At 41.1% G+C, this 19,106-nt stretch overlaps 1 protein-coding gene across 1 annotated transcript in view; it reads right to left on the bottom strand.

Moving 5' to 3' along the window:
• NTN4 (netrin 4) overlaps window positions 1-18,712 on the bottom strand; it is a 164,466-nt gene extending 145,754 nt beyond the window's left edge. Inside the window, exons 1-2 of the mRNA XM_007949759.2 lie at window positions 18,658-18,712; window positions 14,996-15,525 (exon numbers count right to left, since the gene is read on the bottom strand). Coding sequence (XP_007947950.1) covers window positions 14,996-15,525; window positions 18,658-18,712 — 585 coding nt within the window. The remainder of the gene's footprint in view (window positions 1-14,995; window positions 15,526-18,657) is intronic.
• Between the last annotated feature and the right edge of the window lie 394 nt (window positions 18,713-19,106).

The following is a 19,106-nucleotide window of genomic DNA, read 5'->3' as shown; positions in this document are numbered from 1 at the left end:
TTCAAACCCACCAGCCACTCCTCAGAAGGAAGGTTGGGCAATCTACTTCCATAGTGATACCACCTCAGAAACCCAAGGAGGGGTTGCTGTGAGTCGGGTCCGACTTGACAGCACATAATAACAACAACAACATGGCACCTTAGAGTAGCCCAAGCAGTTCAACAGACGCAGCTGGAAGCTGGACTGCAACAGGCAGTGATGAGAAATGAGGCCAAGGGAAATTCTTAAAGGATCTTGAATGCCACGTTAAAGAATGTGAGCTATACTATTAGGTAACTGGGAAGTCACTGACCATTTTAAACAGGGAGTGACTCTTAGTATTATTTAAAAAATCCTTCAGAGTGCAGTATAGAGAATAGACTATGGAGAGCAAGCAAGATAGAATAAAGAAAGCTTTCAGGTAACTGTAGCAATAATGTGTACAGATGAAAAACTAATGGTGATGTGCACTGGAATGGCAGCTGTGGGAATGGAGGGAGGCATACATATTCAAGAGGCACCCAGGTTGCAGAACAGGATAGGACTGGGACAATGATTGAAACTAGTTGAGGAAGAGAAAGGAATTGAGAATGACTTTCAGCTTTTTGCCTTGATGAGACTTTCTGGGTTCAACAGTATGTCATTCACACAGGTTTCTATTTTCTTTGTGAGGTAAGAGGCAAGCTCTTTAGCAGAGAGCAAGCAGGGAGTGATAAGGAGAACTCTTAGGGAAAGGAGAGAAGCTTTAAAAGAGTCACCTCAGGAATAAAAGAACTAAAAAAAGAGGGATTTCCAGGGGAGCTGATGGCCACATTGAAAATGGAAGACAAATTGGTAGAGCCATCTCTCAGTACAATTGTGTTCTTTCTTTTTCCAGCAGACTTCAGCCGTGTAGCTGAAGGAGCAAGAAGGTGAATAGTAAGGACTGATCAAGGGTTGGGGTGTAATGGTAAGACAAAGGGGGTGACAGAGTTGAAGGAATTAATAGAGTTCAGAGATAAAATCATGGGCCATTCTAGGTATCATGCTCTTTTTGCCAATAAATAGGTATATTGAGCCACTGATAAAATAAGGGTCTAATGGGACATAAATGGATGCTTTGAGGAAAGAAATGACAATTAGAAAGAAAAGTGGCCATAAATAACAAATAGGAACTGATGGAGCACATGGGAAGTATGGGAGTTGAGAAGCAGGAATTGATACCTACTTGTTTTTGTTTTCCAGCCTATACAGCCTTACTACTCTTTCCCATCCTCCTTCCCAAAAGAAATTCCCTCCCCAGTGGTCTCACATTCTTCTAGAACTTTAAGAATCACAGGAAAGGGAGCGATTATTTAAAAAAAAAAAAAGAGGGTGAGTTGTGCACCCCTGTAAGTGTGTTGTTATGGGAAACAAAAGGAATGAAGGTTCCAAGGTCCCTGCATGGTGCAAATGGCATGCACTTGGCTGGTAACCAGAAGGACAATCATTCAAACCCACAAGTGACACCATGGAAGAAACACACCTGGAGATTTGTTTCCGTAAAGATTATAGCTAAGAAAATGCTATGGAGAAGCTCTGCTCTGTAACAGGAAAATGCAGTGGAGAAGTTCCACTCTGTAACCGATTGGGTCTCTTCAGAGTCAAAGACCAACAAAACAAACAAAATCAACAGCAAACAATGAGGGTTTCTAGACAGTGAGGTTCTAGAGAGTGCCTGGTTCTTCTAATATAGCACTAGTCTACTATGTCTTCCACTTACATTTACTTTTCATTGAGAAGTGGGGATAGGGTCAGAAGACTATTTATAGGGACACAGGATATGAGAGAATCTGAGATGGAGTTTCAAAGACCTCAGAAGGGTCAAACTGGCTGAAGAAACAAAAATTCCTAATGTAGACTAAATAGCATAAGAGGGTGATCACATTTTCTCTATGTAATTCAATTTTAAAGCAGAGACATCTTTTTCAGTAGCAGCCAAAAGATAGTTTGAGGCAAATGTACATGACGTCATGTAGAAAGCATGTGAATATTTTTTAGGAACTATGATCATGAAAGGGAGTTCTGGTAGCAGAGCGCCTAAGGCATTTGACTGCCAACCAGAAGGCTGGCGGTTCAAACCCACCAGCTACTCCTCGGAAGGAAGGTTGGGCAATCTACTCCGTAGTGATACTGCCTCAGAAACCCAAGAAGGGGTTGCTGAGTTGGGTCCGACTTGACGGCAAATAACAACAACAACAACATGGTCACGAAGAGAAATTGACAACAGCAAACCTAGCCGATACCCCCTCTACCAGTTGCAGGAAGGTTTGGAAGAGTAGAATATGAGTTAGAAAAAGGATTGTGGTTGTGTTTGCTTATTTATTAGCAAGACAAACTAACCAGGTGAAGAATTTGTTTCATAGAGACAAAATGAGACTGCAATGTGCCTGGCACAGAAATTGGCACATTCTGCTGTGGTCTCTAAATGTTGGCTTTCTCCTCTCCTCCTTAACAGAACAAAGTTCATTAAAATATTACTAAGATATTTTTTAAAAATTCTGCATGTAAATTAAAATTGATTATGAAGTTGTAAACACTTTCACTTAAATGATTAATTCTATAGTTTCTGTGATCTAAAGAGGTGCTCTCCATCACATTCTGCAAATCCAAATTTTGTAACACACTATTTTTTCAATACTGTGTGGCCCAGTGGAATTCTAAAAAATGGCTTCTGGAGCTGGAATTTTGAGGGTCAAAAAAGAATGAAAATTTTTCATGATGAAACCTCAAGTCGGTATGAACACCCCCAAATCTGAAGGTCCCTAAAATTAAAACTTCCCTTTCAGAATGTTGATTTCAAATATTTCTTTCTCTTTCAATATTGTTTTCTCCCTTGTCCATAATAATTCATTATCCAGTTAATGTCTTCCATTCTTACTATTTGTTTTGTTTTGTCTTTTGAAAATCTAAAGTTGCAGCTCCCTTGTCTTTGCTCTCACTTGTCACTTTAGAATCTGCACATGTCATTCTGACTGTGGTAAGTCAAAATTATTCAATTCATGTTGTTGGTCACTCAACAATTGGCACCAATATTAGTGAGACTGGTTTTCTTATATACTTGGGGAGTTAAAAAAAAATGTTTTTAATAATGGCAGCATCAATGAAGTAAGTTTGATCCTCCCCTGGGCTCAGTTCTTCTCTTCCTGTTTTTTATCTACACCCACTCTCTTGATGATCTCATCTAGTTTCATGGCTTTAAATATCATCATTTATATGCTTAGTCCAGACTTCTGCTCTGAACTATAAACTGATAGAGCCTACTGCCTACTCAGTATCTCCATTTGGATGTTATAGGCAACTTAGTGTGTCCAGAACAGGGCTTTGAACCAATTCATTCTGATTTGGCCCCCTGTTGTGAATTTGCATTTCCACACCTGATACACTAAATCAAAATCTACATTTTAACAAGATGATTCTTACATATATGTATACATAAACATGCACATATATAAGAATTTATACATAAGTATTCTTATATACATTCTTATGTGTATATATAAGTATGCCTACACATAAGAATGTATACAAAAGAATACATGTCACATCTGACATGGTTAACAAACACAGTGTTGTTATTTTATAGTTATTTTCATATAATTTAATTCACAAAAATACTTTGGACATTTATACTTTGTAAGGATCTCTGCAGGAGCTCTGGTAGCATAGTGCCTAAGGCACTTGACTGCTCACCAGAAGGCTGGTGGTTCAAACCCACCAGCCACTCCTCGGAAGGAAGATTGGGCAATCCTACTTCCGTAGTGATACTGCCTCAGAAACCCAAGGAGGGGTCGCTATGAGTCGGGGCCGACTCGATGGCAAATAACAACAACAACAAGGATCTGTGCTAGGTGTAGGGATCAGAGTACAAATTATAAAGATGGAAAGGACAATGTCCTCCTTCCATGGACAAAAATTATAGGAATAGGAGAGAGAGGGGACATAATATAATAATGGTTCCATGTGAGCAACACAGCATATGGGAGTACAGAGGAGAGACAAATTATGCTCACTGAGTTTTTAGACACTTCTGATTATTTATCAGAAGCAATAACTTATATATTCTCTGACATGATTCATCTTCCTCATCTCTGAGAGAATCCAACCCCTAAAATTCCTATTCTGGGTTTGCAGGGATTTCTATTCCTTGAGAGAAAGCTGCCTGGTAAGCCCAGATATACCTGACCTCCAGGTGTCTACACCTTACCTGTTTATCAATTTCAGACCTTAATTTTTCAATGTGAATCTTTCTTTACTAGTTCAGCATTTTACAATCAGATTTCTCAATGTTTTCAGAGCATTTTAACCAATTATTGGCAAAGTTAAATCACCATATAAAACAAATGGAAAGCAAACAAATGCTAAACAGACTTTTTTTTAATAGCTAGAAAGGATAGTTTTAGAGGAAAAATCTGCCTTTTGAAATGAATAAATCAAATGTTAGTGATTTAATCTCTGGGTTTATTTTCATTTTTATTTAGCTTCTTTAAATAATTTAAATTGATAACCACTGTGTTTTCATTAAATTAAGGACATTTTTTTGAAACCTGCTGCTATAAATCTCTAGTCCTACCACTAAAGGAAAGGAGTAAAACCAGAGTGTGTATAATGGAATCAATCCAATCAAATATATACAATATTTCATTTTCAAGTAAATTCAACAAAATTATAGCTGAGAATATGCTTCAAAGTGAAACATGACTGCATGAGATGACTAGCTTAGTTAGACAAAGCTGTTACTGCTGGATAAAAAGGAATTCCCCCACAAAGAAATCTAACCAAATAGAAAGTATGGTCAATGGCACTGAAGAACTGTGATACTCATTCCCATATTGTTTATTTTAAATGATCTTTGGAAGGGTCACTGTGAGTCGGGACTGATTGGATGGTAATGAGGTGGGGTTTTTTTTTTTGTTTTGTTTTGTTTTTGGTAACAGTAAGTGCAAACAATTTTTCACTTATAGATAATTTTTCTAATATAAAAGTATTAACTTTATTATACCATATTCATGCTACCAAATTACAAATGATCAATTAAACTACAAATTGTATACAATACTTAATAGTTGGCAGAGCAGTTTAATTTTAGTTTTGTTGAAATTTCAGAGTAATAGTAAAATGTAATCAGATAAATCATTTCAAGGCAAGCTAATGATCCCAGCTCTGGCACAGACTAGCTCTTTACTTATTTGACCCTGACCAAGTTACTTTGACTTGCTAAGTCTCAGTTTCTTTGTTGTAAAATGGAGTTACTCAGTAACTAACAGCGTTCTTGTGAGAATCAGGGATGCAGTGCACTTGACAGAGGGCCTGAGGCACGGGAAGGCTTCAATAGCTGTTAGATGCCACCACATTTACTAAGGCAGCTGCTGCTGAAAGGGCCGTGACAGGTTTCACTCACTGAAGAAAATAAGCAGTTAAACAGAGTGGTGCTTCGAAAGCATTCCTGCTCTTATATCATTTTAAGTTTAAAAAATCCTAAACATTGCTGCATACTATAAATGTCAACACCTGTAAAAACCTGATTAAATAATTCATCATTTTCTATACACTCTTATCATACAAGGTATTAAAACATAATCCTTTCAATGGCCTAAAGAGATATATAAAGACTCAGATCTTGAAAGGCATATTATTATCTACACAACATATTTTGGGAGTTATTCATATACTGTTTCACAATATTTAATAAATTAGTTCATAAATTATGTTTAATCTCTTACCAGTAGATTATAAGGGCTGGGAAGAAAGAACCATACCTAGTTTTTGTAACTCTCCTACTACTTCAGTGGGCAGAAAGGCATTTCAACCTAGCCAGTATTGTGGAAGAAGCACAGAACTAGAAGTTAGGAAATGCAGGTTTTAGTTGGCTAATTGTAGGCAAGTCTTTTAAACCCTTTTTAGGCTTCAGATTACTCATTGGTAATGTTCTTTTCCATAGATGACATTTAGGTTCCTTTTCAATGCTCTCATTCTAAGAAACACTAGCAAGAAGAATTTTTACCAGTGTTAATAATGAACACTGTAATAGGGGGAAAGAGACCCCAGATTCAAACAGGTTCAATAGAGACACCTTTAATAAGCCTTGGTCAGGGCAAAGACAAAACAGACATTCATCCAGGATGAGGGAAACCATTAGCATGTACACAGTACAGAAGGCTGAATGGAGTTTGCTGAGTCACGGCTATGGAGCTAATTACATATGATTGAAAACAAAGGGAATCATCACAAAATCATGATGGGTGACAGAGAGAGTCATCACTGTTGCAGGCCAGATGACAGAAGTGGGGAAAGGACAAAAATTGGGATACATACATAACTGAAGATAAAGAAGGTTTATAGGACTGATTCTGGGCCTTGACGACCTGGCTAGGTGACCATGCAGCCAGAGTCTTAGCCACAGGTGGCTACCAAACAATCTATGGTCCCAACCTTAATTTAAATTAGAAAAGGACACACTTGGGCAAATTCCCTAGTTTTCAGTGTGCACTTAATCTACTTTCAACCACACTCTTCCTGAGTGCAGTCTGCCCCTCCCTGGGTGTGTCCTGGATGTGTCTATGTTTGGCCACATGTTCAAGTTCAGAAAGAATTCAACTGGTATCTGAAGTTATGTGAAGACTCAAAATGGAGTTAGGGCTCCCACTGTAGACCACAGCCTTCTACAAACCTATGTGCTTTAGGATTTAAGCTCTAATACAACACACCTTCATTGTCCCAGATCTACAGGTTGAAAGAAATAGAATCCTAAATTACAGGTGTTGTACACTCACAAAAACTTGAACTCGGTCTCTCGGGAGCTCAGGAGTCTTTGTCACTGTCCATTCTATCATACATGAATCCTTCCATCTGCTTTAAAAATGGCAAATTCTGCCCTTCCAGCATTCTCTATCCCTTGTCCTTAGTACTTGTCACCCTTTGACATAGTATATATTTTACTTAATTATATGTTTTCTAGCTCCCTCCACTCCAACTTAAGTTTCCTAAGGACAGGTATTTTATCTGCTTGGTTCATTTATATCCACAGCACCTGGAACAGAGGCTGACACATAAAACAAACTCACTGCCATGGAGTTGAGTCCAACTCATAGCGAACCCTCCTTGGGTTTCTGAGGTGGTATCTCAACGGAGGTAGATTGCCCAATCTTCCCTCCGAGGAGTGGCTGCTGGGTTTGACCACCAGCCTTCTGGTTAGCTCAAATATTATTTGATGAATAAATGGATTAATAAACATTATTTAAGATCCGTTATTAACTGCCCTTCTCCATACCATAACCTGTATTTCTGCCAACTCAGTTTCTCTACATTAACTAGGGCTTCTGAATCTTATCCCTTACTCATTCATCTCTGGGATATTTGAGGCTATCTTCTACCCTATCCTTGCTTGTCATATAATTTTTTAATGCATTTGGTTATTTATTGATTGCTTACTGTGATCCAAGAGATGTGCTAACTACTAGGGATTCAGACATAAATGAGATAGATACAAACCCTTACCTTCTTTAACCATCCTTGTCTATTGCTTCATTCGAGACCCAGCTACTCCTTCTGTTGTTGGCTTCTCTGTACTCCTGCTTCTGTCTTTACTGCCCTTCTTTTGAATCTTACATATTTATACCACCCTAGGGAAAAAAATCTATTTGGTTTGGTTCGTTGCTATCCAGTTTTGAACAGAATTCTTTTAATAGTGAATTAATAGAGCAGGAAGCAAGTTATGCTTACTTCTATTGTTGTTGTTGTTGTTGTTGTTGTCGTTATATGCTATCGAGTCGGCCCAGACTCATAGTGACCCCTCCTTGGGTTTCTGAGGCAGTATCACTATGGAAGTAAATCGCCCCATCTTCCTTCCAAGGAGTGGCTGGTGGGTTTGAACCGCCAGCCTTCTGGTTAGCAGTCAAGTGCCTTAGGCACTATGCTAGGAGTTGATAAATACATCATTTTTGAATTGCGTTTGGGTCCCTGGAGCAGATGTTATTTCCAAAATAGGGAAGAAAAAAAAATCCAATTCCTTGATGTCCAGCTGTGCGGGACCCAAATTTCTCTGTATTTTCTGTAAGTCCTTTATCCATCTGTACCCCAGAGGTGACCTGAACTGTGCTTCCTTACATACTGAAAAAGCCTAACTAACTTAACATCTTCAGCTTCAAAATTACTCTTGTCTATTACTCCAACTAAATAGGAGACTAAGCCCTCAATTGACAGATAGCCTTGATGCCAAACTGTGCCAACCACTAGGGCTATCTGTGTGTTTTACTTGCTTGGAGAACACTTAATACCTCCACCCCAGCATTTCCAAAATTGTGTCTGTGGATCTCTTGAGTCCTGAAAGATGGTAACTAGAGTTCTGAAACAGAAGGGTCCCATGGCCAAACAAGTTTGGGAATGTTACATCCTGTACCTCCCACTTGGGGATACAGAGTGCATAATGAGAATATTTATGTGTTTATAAATGTTTAACTTTGTTAAGCCCAGTGTTACCCAATCTAATTTGACCATGGAACTTTTTATTCACAAACCACAATTAACATGTCAAAGGCCATTACTGTTTAGGAGAAGTCTGTGTAGCAAATGCTTGTTTGCCTTCATTTTATATCCAAATGAATAACAAATACCTATGAGAATGAGCAAGAGAGATAGGAAAAAGTATCTCTGGTAGCAGTTCTTGGGGATCAATAAAGAAAAGAAAACATGGTTTATGGATTAAATGCTAGACTTAGAGTCAGAAGACCTATGATTTAGTTTTACCTCTATCTCATAATTTATATATGTCGTTGGGTAAAACTCTTTACCGCTGAGCTTCAATCTCTTCTCTTCTGATGGAGATACACTATAAGATACCCATCTTCCCTTCTTTGAAACTGGGGGCCAGGATGGATTCATGACTAGGCTGAATCACTCAGATACTCTCTCTTGAGAATTTCAGTTGAGCAACACCTCATAGAAGCTGGAACTGGCAAGTCATGTGGAGTTAGGGCTATTAATCTGTACCAGGGAGAGCCAAAGTCACATCACAGAAGCCAACAGCCTTGCAAGGAAGCCAAGAGGAACAGAGGGTGGAGATTCAGAAAGGAGCAGAGATGAGAGGCCATGAGAGAATGAAACCAAGAGAAAGGATGCTCAGTAATCTTCCAGTTCCTGTGGGTTTACCTGAATTTCATGTAATCAGATTCTAAGAGATTGCCTATATCCTTTTAATGAAACCTCTTTTTTCTTTGAACTAATTCAAGTGAGTTTGTGTTATGGACAACTAAAGAGTAATAACCAAAATAATCTGTTAATTACTTATATAGGGCAAATAATATTTCTCCTATCTACCTATTTCATAGGCTTGTGAGAGAAACAACTAAGGGAAATAAAAAAATAATACTTTGTAAACTATGGGCTTCTATTAAAACTCAACACATTATCAACATTAGCAGTAGCAGCTCTTGATTATATTCCAGAGAGGGAATAGGGACATGGCTAAAGGAACACAAAGACTTGGACCAATGGACTACTCTCTCATAATTCTCTTGTCACCTTTCTGTTCCATAAGGAATATCTTCTTTCTGTCATGTTCCTCCTTAAAGCCTAGTCCAGCCTCATATACTGTACTTATGTGTTAACTACTTACTGTTTCATGTATGAGAAAAAGAATTATAAATTAACAATGATTTGATTTTAAAGATGGAACAGTCTGATTCCTAAGACATGAAACTATAGATACTCTAAGGCCCCAAAAGCTCAAACAAATATTTGTGAGTGAACACTGGAAACCGATGAAGTCTGGGATAGATTTATATTAGTCTGAGTAGTAGTAGCCGAGTGGTGCAGCGGGTAAAGTGTGTGATGGCTAATCGAAAGGTTAGTGGTTTGAACCCACTAGCCATAGGAGAAAGATGTGGCAGTCTGCTTTCATAAAGATTTACAGCCTTGGAAACCCTATGGGGCAGCTCTACTCTGTCTACTAGGGTCACTGTGAGTTGGAATTGACTCAATAGCAATATTTTTGTTTTGTTTTGTTTTGTTTTCCTTTTTTTGGTTTGCAGTAGTTAGACAATACCTAGGAAAGTCTCAAGAAGTCTTAAATAGAATGGAGAAAGATACAGGTCTATAATATCATAAATTAGCAATCAGTGAAATTTGGGAATTCTTATTAGCAGCTAGCTTAATTGGCTTATTTTTCTGGATCCTCCATTTCCAAAGATGGAAATTCATGATATGGAGTTGTAATGCAAAGTTATTTTGTAGCTCAGCACTAATTTATATTCTGGACCAAGAAACAAGAGGTAGGTAATGATCATTTCTGGACAGGCTTCTCGTGGTCCTTATCTTGGAAGGAGACTCTCTTTTGCTCTCCACACAAGAGGGGAAGATTAGTTACCCAAACTGTACTTTAAAGGGAAGAACTCCGTGATGGCTTAATGTACATTTGCAAATTGTGCTTTAGAGGAAGCAAGGCAGTATTATATATTTTTCTTGACATTAAAATAATGTCTTCTGAAGTAGCAACTACAATTAAAAGTTGTAAAAAGCTAGCTATAGAAGGCAACTATGCATGGAGATAAAGTCCATGATGACACAAACAGTAAATGCTCTACTACTAGCCCAAGGGTTAGGCAGTTCTAACCTACCCAGAGAAGCCTTGGGAGACAGGTCTGGCAATTTGCTTCCAAAAGTCACAGCCTTGAAAACACTATGGAGTAGTTTTACTCTGCACACATGGGGTTACTCTGAGTCAGGGTTGACTTGAAAGCAACTAACAACATCACCACCACAACAACATAAATTATGGTGGTGCCTAAGGCATTTGACTGCTAACCAGAAGGCTGGTGGTTCAAACCCACCAGCCACTCCTCGGAAGGAAGTTTGGTCAATCTACTTCTGTAGTGATACCACCTGGAAAACCCACGGAGGGGTCGCTATGAGTCGGGTCCGACTTGATGGCACATAACAACAACAACAACAACAATCTTGAAATTTATGTAAACATTAGTTGCAAAAAGTACAGTAATCCTGACTTATAACATATTTGAGTAATAACAAACTACATGACTGGCCATTTTTTTTTATTTGTCTTTTTTTTTTTTTTTCTTCCCCTTTCACTCAGGTTAATATGTGTCTACCTTTAGTTAGTGGTTTAGTGCCTAAGGCATTTGACTGCTAACCGGAAGGCTGGTGGTCCAAACCCACCAGCCACTCCACAGAAGGAAGGGTGGGCAATCTACTTCTGTAAAGATTTACCACCTCAGAAACCCAATCGGGGTCACTATGAGTTGGAATCGACTCGATGGCAATGAGTTTGGTTATTTTCATTGACCCCAGTAACCAGCAAAGAATATTTCTTTTTTCTGTGAAACCCTTTTCTTGACTCTGTACAATAGTAGTCTTATACAATGTTTGTTTTGTGATTGACTAATTTCACTCAGCATAATGCCCTCTAAGTTTGGACCACCTGCAGTTTTGCTTTAGAGAACACATGATATTTTGCTTCCTCTGTAGATTAGATATGACCACCCATCTATCAGTTTGCTGTAATGCAGTGTTGCTGTGATGTTGGACGTTATGCCATTGGTATTTCAAAAACCAGCAGGGGTTACCCATGGTGGACAGGTTTCAGCAATTTCCAGATTAAAGCAGACTAAGAAGAAAGGTTTGGCAATGTTGTTGTTGTTGTTGTTAAGTGCTGTCGAGTCGGACCGGACTCATAGTGACCCCTCCTTGGGTTGCCGAGGCATTATCACTACGGAAGTAGATTGCCCAACCTTGGCAATATATTTCCAAAAATTAGCCAATGGAAAGCCTATGGATTACAACAGAATATTGTCCAGTACAATCAAGAAGATGAGCCTCTTACATTGGAAGGCACTCAAAATACACAGTGGCTACAACAATGAACTCAAACATAACAATGATTATGAAGATGGAAGAGGACTGGGTAATGTTTTGTTCTTGTGTACATGGTGTCACCATGAGTTGGAGCCAACTCATTGGCAACTAACAATAACATAAAAAAAAAGAAAAAAAAAAAAAACCAAAGTGACATCTTAGCTCCTTAACACTTTAAAGAGGTCTTTTGTAGCAGATTCGCCTGGGTTCCTTACTTAGAGATGCCTGAAGTAACATTTATTTAACAATAATGTCGAGTCAATCCAACTAATGGCGACCCCTCCTTGGATTTCTGAGGCAGTATCACTACTGAAGTAGACTGCCTAATCTTCCTTCCAAGGAGTGGCTGGTGGGTTTGAACAGCTAGCTGTCTGGTTAGCAGTCAAGTGCCTTAGGCACTATACCACCAGAGCTACCAACATTAACATAGATTAAATAAATGTTACTTCAGGCATCTCTAAGTAAGGAGCCCAGGTAAATCTGCTGCAAAAGACCTCTTTAAAGTGTTAAGGAGCTAAGATGTCACTTTGAAGACTAAGGTGTGCCTAACCTAAGACATGCTATTTTCAGTTACTTCATAACCATGTGAAAGCTGGACAATGAATAAGGAAGACTGCAGAAGAATTGATGCCTTTGAATTGTGGTGCTGGTGAAGGATACTGAAAATAACATGGACTGCCAGAAGAATGAACAAATCTGTCCTGGAAGAAATGTAGCCAGAATGCTCCTTGGAACTGAGAATGGCCAGACTTCTCATCTACTTTGGTCATGTTGTCAGAAGGGACCAGTCCCTGGAGAAGGATAACATGCTTGGTAAAGTAGAGGGTCAGAGAAAAAAGGGAAGGCCCTCGGTGAGATGGATTGACACAGTGGCTGCAACAATGGGCTCAAGCTTAGCAAGGACTATGAGGCTGGTGCAGGACTGGGCAGTGTTTCGTTCTGTTGCACAGAGGGTCGCTATGAAACAGAGCCAGCTTGATGGCACATCACAACAACAGCAAGGATCCTAGTGTGGTGCAATGGTTTGCATGGGTGCTAACTGAAAGGCTGGTGATTTAAGCTCACTCAGCACCTTTGCAGGAGAAAGACCTGGCGACCTGCTTCCAGAGAGATTACAGCGTAGCAAACCCTATGGGGCAGTTCTGCTCTGTCATGAGGGGTTGCTATCAATTGGAATCCACTCAACAGCACCTAACAACAAGTAATTACTGGAGCACTATACATAATATGTTACTTCTGTAATAAATTCAATGTGATATTTGCTAACAGAGTATGCCTGCCAACTGGTTCCTAAAACTGTATTTTTGCTATTTCATAGATACACACGGCCCAGCAGCAGTGAGGTGTAGAAAGGTGATATGAGACTTGTGCATTAATTCCAAAGCAATTTGAGAGTGTTTGCTTATTTTCAACATAAAGTGTTTTCCACATAAGAAAGCAATGTGTGTAATTTATCTGTGTCTTTCCAGTCCTGGCATTTTTAAACTGTCCATCGTGACAGGGTACAAATGAGTTTATATTAAACTAACTTTAGGGACCATGAATAAGAATGGGAAATAGTGTGTTGCTTGGTTCCTGCTTAGTTCTGGTAGCAGCAGCACTATACCTGGTAGTCTCTTCAACATGTCCACACACAAAAAAAAGTAGCTAGATAATGTGGCAAAAGTCCATAAGTTTCTAGGTTAGTTGGGGAAAGGAGAAGTTCCCAAAACACTTATCACAACCCTAGCAAGCATTCTCCCTATAACCCCCTACTTAGTACATTGTATTCAACCTTGTCATTAGGTATCTGCCTGTCATAGACTATGAAGCTCTTGAAGGACAAAACCTAGAGAAGAGTCCCTGAAACATAGCAGGGACTCAATAAATATTTATTAAATACAATCGTCTGGGAAGTCTGTGAATAGTAATATAAATGATTGGTGGAAGAATGCTTGCTTATCTTAGACTCTGCAGCCATTGTAATAAATTGGATGTATGCCTAACGCCTAGTCTGGACCTTGGAACTATTAATTTTCTAGGTCAGAAAAAGTCTTTGTTGTGAGGTGCTGTCTTGTGCATTATAGGATATTTAGTAGCACCCCCCATCTCCACTCACTGGATGCCTACAGTGCCCCTCTACTCAGCAAAAAATATCTCCAGAAATTGCCATATGTCCTGGGGGACAAAGTATCCACGGATGACAACCTCTTATCTAGTCTGTATGTTCATGACATGTACCAGAATTAAAAAGATTACACTTGCTGTTTTCTTTTTCTGAATCAATATTTTTTGATCTACATCTTGAAGTTATTATATTCTCTTGATAATCTGCTTCCATTAGTTTTCTCTGGATATTCTCATATATTCGGGGTGGTGATACTTTCTAAACACAACCAAGTAAGTTTTAAAATACCCTGTTCCTCCTGAGGGGAGGGGAAATATATATATAAGGAGAAAACATCCCAGATAGAACTTGGACCAGTGGCTAAGTAGGCTGTTTAGCAGTGTGAGCTTGAAATGGTCTTAGGTGCAGAACACACCCAAGTGCCTAAGCTGAAACTGATGTGTCTGTGAGTCCAAAACGAATCTTTGTATTTTAAAAGAAACTGCCTTCATTTGTTTGCTGTGTACTCTTGGAATCTTAACAATAAAACTCCACTGTCATACGAAAGTATCCTTCTGACAAACAGATTTTTTTTTCTCCTTTGGCTTTGTTTTTATTTACTTCCTATTTATGTTAGCAGTATCAGGAAGATACCAGCATGGGATCCCAAAACAGTCTGTCTCAGTAACTCTTGCCCCTTCAGAAGCACAATTAGTCCCACTAACTGAAGAAATCAGTAGCCCTTTTCAACTCTAAGGCAGAATGAGAATGGTTTGCAGTCTCTTCTTTCTTCAGATAAACAAACTATCAAAACAAATTAGAATCTCAAAATTCTGACTTAAGCCCAGCCCAGTGGGCATCCTGCTTCAAAATGACTACACATCCATGTCTTAGGGTGAGAAATAATTTATGACAAATAAAGCTCATGAAAAATTCTAATTTCATTCATGTTGCTACAAGTAGACCTCATGCTTTAAAAAAAATGTGGGCTGGTAACATTTTTTTTGCCTCCCTTGCAGTGTAGAGTTAAATGTGTGCCCTTACCTCTCCTCCAGTGCATGGAAAAGGATTGGAGTATCTAGACGTGCAAAGAGCTCCCTTCTTGACAACATCATCTTCCAGGCCAAATGTAGCTGAGCAGTTAGTAGCAAAGTACTTGTAAGGCTTCCACGTTTTTCCAAAGTCCTGGGACCGGTCCAGGACCATGGCTGCTGGCCTGGGGGACTTAAACACCATAATTAGGTGAGTGAAGTAGAATTCAGCTTCCAGGTCTAACTGGATCTTTTCTCTGTGCACATCCTCAGCAGATTGCCACCACGTGCGAGGAAACCTGAAGGACGAATCTGCCATGGCCGAGGGCAGGTGAGCCAGGTGGGGATGGGCAGCGCTGCATCTGTCACACTCGGGCTGCCGACAAGTCAGGTCAGTGTTCTCACTATGGAAGCAGTACAGTTCAGTGGTGTTCTGACCACAGGTGGTATCTGCCCAGAGCTTTCTTCCCAAAGCCAGATTGCCCATTGGAGGGTTGCAGGCTTTTTCACAGCGGGAACTGACTCCAGCTACTCCACTCAGTCCTAAGGAAGGGAAAGCAAACGTTATTCAAAAGAAACCCTTCGGAAAGCTCTTCTGTTCGTAGTACATCTGCAATGGTCAAGTTATCCCCAAAGAGCTTAAGACTTTCAATAAAGGGAAGTTCTACCAAATTAGAGCATGAACACTGTTCTGCACTTACACTCCATTTGTGTATGCAAATGTATGTATGAGTGTTTGTGTCTCTGTGTGTCTGCTTTTTATGTTCAGAAGTAGAATTCACATGAGAGAAAATGAAATTATTTAAGATAAAGGGGAAGGGGAAGGATAACAGAAACATTGGGATAAAGATTATTGGCCTAAAAGTGTTCTAGTATTATGCTTTATAAACATTCTTTGTAGTTGAAACACAATTATGTCTTTGAAGTCATGACTTAACTAACACCAAAACACAGTGTTTTTAAGATCATCTAAGTTAGTCTTTCTGATATAATTTGAGTCCATAATATCATCTAAGGAACTCTGGTGGTGTAGTGCCTAAGGCATTTGACTGCTAACCAAAAGGTTGGTGGTTCAAACCCATCAGCCACTCCGTGGAAGGAAGACTGGGCAATCTACTTCCATAAAGATTTACCACCTTGAAAACCCAAAGGGGGTCGCTATGAGTCAGAATATCATTTACCGTGTTTATGAGAATGCATTTAGGAGGAATTGTAAAATTCTCTTTTCTTTGTATTCTTAAGTGAATAAAGGAATAAGTTCCTTAGGAAAAGCAATATGAGATGTTTAATAAATACATAATGGAGCTCATTTAGGGAGATACGACGACAGATCACTGGAGCACAAATGCATCATGTCCATTTCTAATATTAAGTAAATATTACTACAGAGAAAACCTTCAATAAGCTCTAACCGCCAAATGGCAGAATAGTTTATTTTACATGCTCTCTGCCTCTTGGGTGCTTCTACCTATGACAGTTAGACAGTAGTTACCTGTTTGCTTAACAGGAGAATGTTTACAGTCTGGCAGCCACTAGCAGCACCTTTAACCATTATTTGTGGACTGAAACACCTTCTTAAAGAAACACACTCTTCCACCCAAACAAAGGTCCAGCACACATTAATGTTCCAAAATTACTTAAAATGATAAACATTATCTACTTTATTAACATCTGACTACATATTTTAAGGGAGCTCTGGTAGCATAGTGCTTAAGGCACTTGACTGCTAACCAGAAGGCTGGCAGTTCAAACCCACCAGCCACTCCTTGGAAGGAAGGTTGGGCAATCTACTTCCGTAGTGATACTGCCTCGGCAACCCAAGAAGGGGTTGCTGTGAGTCGGGTCCGACTCGATGGCACACAACAAAACAACATATTTTAATCCTTTAATTTGGGTTTGTCATTCTTATTATGAATACCTTAAACAAAATCATCTATTTTTAAAGATAAAACAAGAGGAAAAGAAGAGAAAAGAAGTCAAACCCCAAATTCTGGCTAATTAAATGTTTCTGCTGCTTAAGAGGGAGCATCTCTGTGATACTATAGTGTTGGAGGGAGCCAAATGGCAGACTAACACAGCAACTTTTCACACATGAACTTACAACCACACAGTCTCACAACCAAAATAAGGGGCTTCCTGAGTGTGCATTATGCCTGGCTCTGTTTGCTACTGTCCGATTAGCTGGGACAAGAGTTGCTTGTGGCCAGGATCACACCACCACATGGTGCTATGACTCACCTGTAAAGCATTTTGGGGAAAATCATATACTGCCTGTACAAGTATGTTTTTGACTCGAAACACTTGCTTTGTGATAGTTATTCACAATCTCTTGATTGCGTGCATGTTTTTTCTGTAACATGGTTTGAAAAAGGGAAAGGTTTATTGAAGTTCACTTTGCCATTGAGGGGAGCATGCATTAGTGCACACAGAATGCACGAGTAAGAAGAGTTAAAGTCAAATCTTAGAACTTTAACAGCTCCTTGAGGGGAAATAGAAAATAATTCTAAATTCCTCCAAACTAATAAGAAGTCCAGAAAAGACTTGCACCAGATAAATAACCAATGGGCAAAATTCTTGGAGATCCCTAGGTGAGTTACCATCCAAGTATAGCATGGATGCTTCTATAAGCCTGACTGGTTTGGGATGCAGGTTCTGAAGCTCAGTGTGTGTCAGAGGTTCTGGGGGGAGGTAGGAAGAGGCCAAAGGGAAGAGAGAAGTGCCGCAATGCTTTTATGCGCCACTCCATTCTTCCAACTCACACTTCCCTTTCTGGAGCAAGCGAGATCCTTAAGAGAGACAGGGATGGCTGCGTTGTCCTCATTTACTTTCTCCCTTACACTTAGAGCTGCAAACCAGGTGATCCGCAAGAGGTAGGGAGAGGAACAGGAGGGGCGCTAGAATTTAGAAACGGCAAGCTAGGGACCTGTGGCCAACGGGGCCGTCGAAGAAAGCCAGCGGGGAGTGGGAGGGATAGGGCATCACACGACACCTCTGCCTCGTCCAGTTACCGAGACAGGGAGCAGACCCGCCTCCGACCTCCCGCGGAGCCTCGGCCAGGGTACCAGTTCCCTAGGGGCGTCCAGCCAGCTCCGTGCAAAATCAGAGTGATTCCACCTAAGGTCCCAGCCCAGGTTTACTGTGTTCTAGCCACTCTCCCGGTGAGAGGGTCCTCCCCTGGCCCAGGTGGCCCTACCTGGCTCCCTAGTAGCCAGCAAGAGGTCGGGGACGACGGTGATCCTTCTCAGTGCGAGACTGGCCCCGGCCCACGCGCGCCTAGGGTCGCTGGGCCACCCCTCGCCATCATTCCCCAGGCCATGAAGGGCCGGGGGATGGCGAGCTAGGTCCTTTGTTCCCTGACAAAGTGGAAAGGCAGTTTTTCATTAGTCAAAACCCAGAAAGAAGCCTTGATCGCGGTGTCCCCCACTGGACGCACTCAGGATTTCGGGTTATCCAAGGGCATGTGAATCTCAGTTGCAAAAAAAAAAAAAAAAAAAATCAATAGCATTTTAAACTGCGGAGACTCGGGAAAAGCAGCCGGAACATGGCCACTCATTTCATCCTGTGGAACAGAGCTCTGCGATCCCAAGCTGGACTCCCCTGCACCCCAGAGTCCCGAGATGGGGAAGAGAGGGCGCGAGGGAAAAGGGGTGGGGGCCCGGCAGCGTCACCACCCACCTGCGGCCACCGCGGAGCAGCCCCAGAGCAGCAGCAGCCGCGCGCAGCTCCCCATGGCCGGGAGGAGCCGGGAGGAGCCGGGCCGGGCGGCTGCGGGAGGGAGCCGAGACCTCTCGGCTGTGGGATGAAGCGCCAACGGTCTTCGGGAGGAAACGGGGTTCTTTATTTCTTCCTCCTCCAGGGGCGTCAGGTTCACTCACTGGGCGCTGGCGGCCAGAAGCCGCGGGCCGGGGCCGCGCCGGGCTGGGGGGGTGACCCTCGGGCACCAGCCTGGCGGGGCCCGGGCACCTGGGGGGTTACGGGAGCCCAGCGACCCTAGCCGGCCTGGCCGCCCCGTCCCGCAGAGCGACCCTGCGGTCTCCTCCGCCGCTCGCCCGCGGCTCGGCGCCCGCAGCAGCCGCTGAACTTGGCGAGACCTTTCACTTCCCGGCCGCCGCCGCCGCCGCCGC

Source organism: Orycteropus afer, unplaced genomic scaffold (genome assembly GCF_000298275.1).
Source record: "Orycteropus afer afer isolate SDZICR_OR568_19922 unplaced genomic scaffold, OryAfe1.0 scaffold00253, whole genome shotgun sequence".
Taxonomy (NCBI): domain Eukaryota; kingdom Metazoa; phylum Chordata; class Mammalia; order Tubulidentata; family Orycteropodidae; genus Orycteropus; species Orycteropus afer.
The sequence above is the reverse complement of the archived record's forward strand: the minus strand, read 5'-3'. Positions and strand labels throughout refer to the sequence as shown.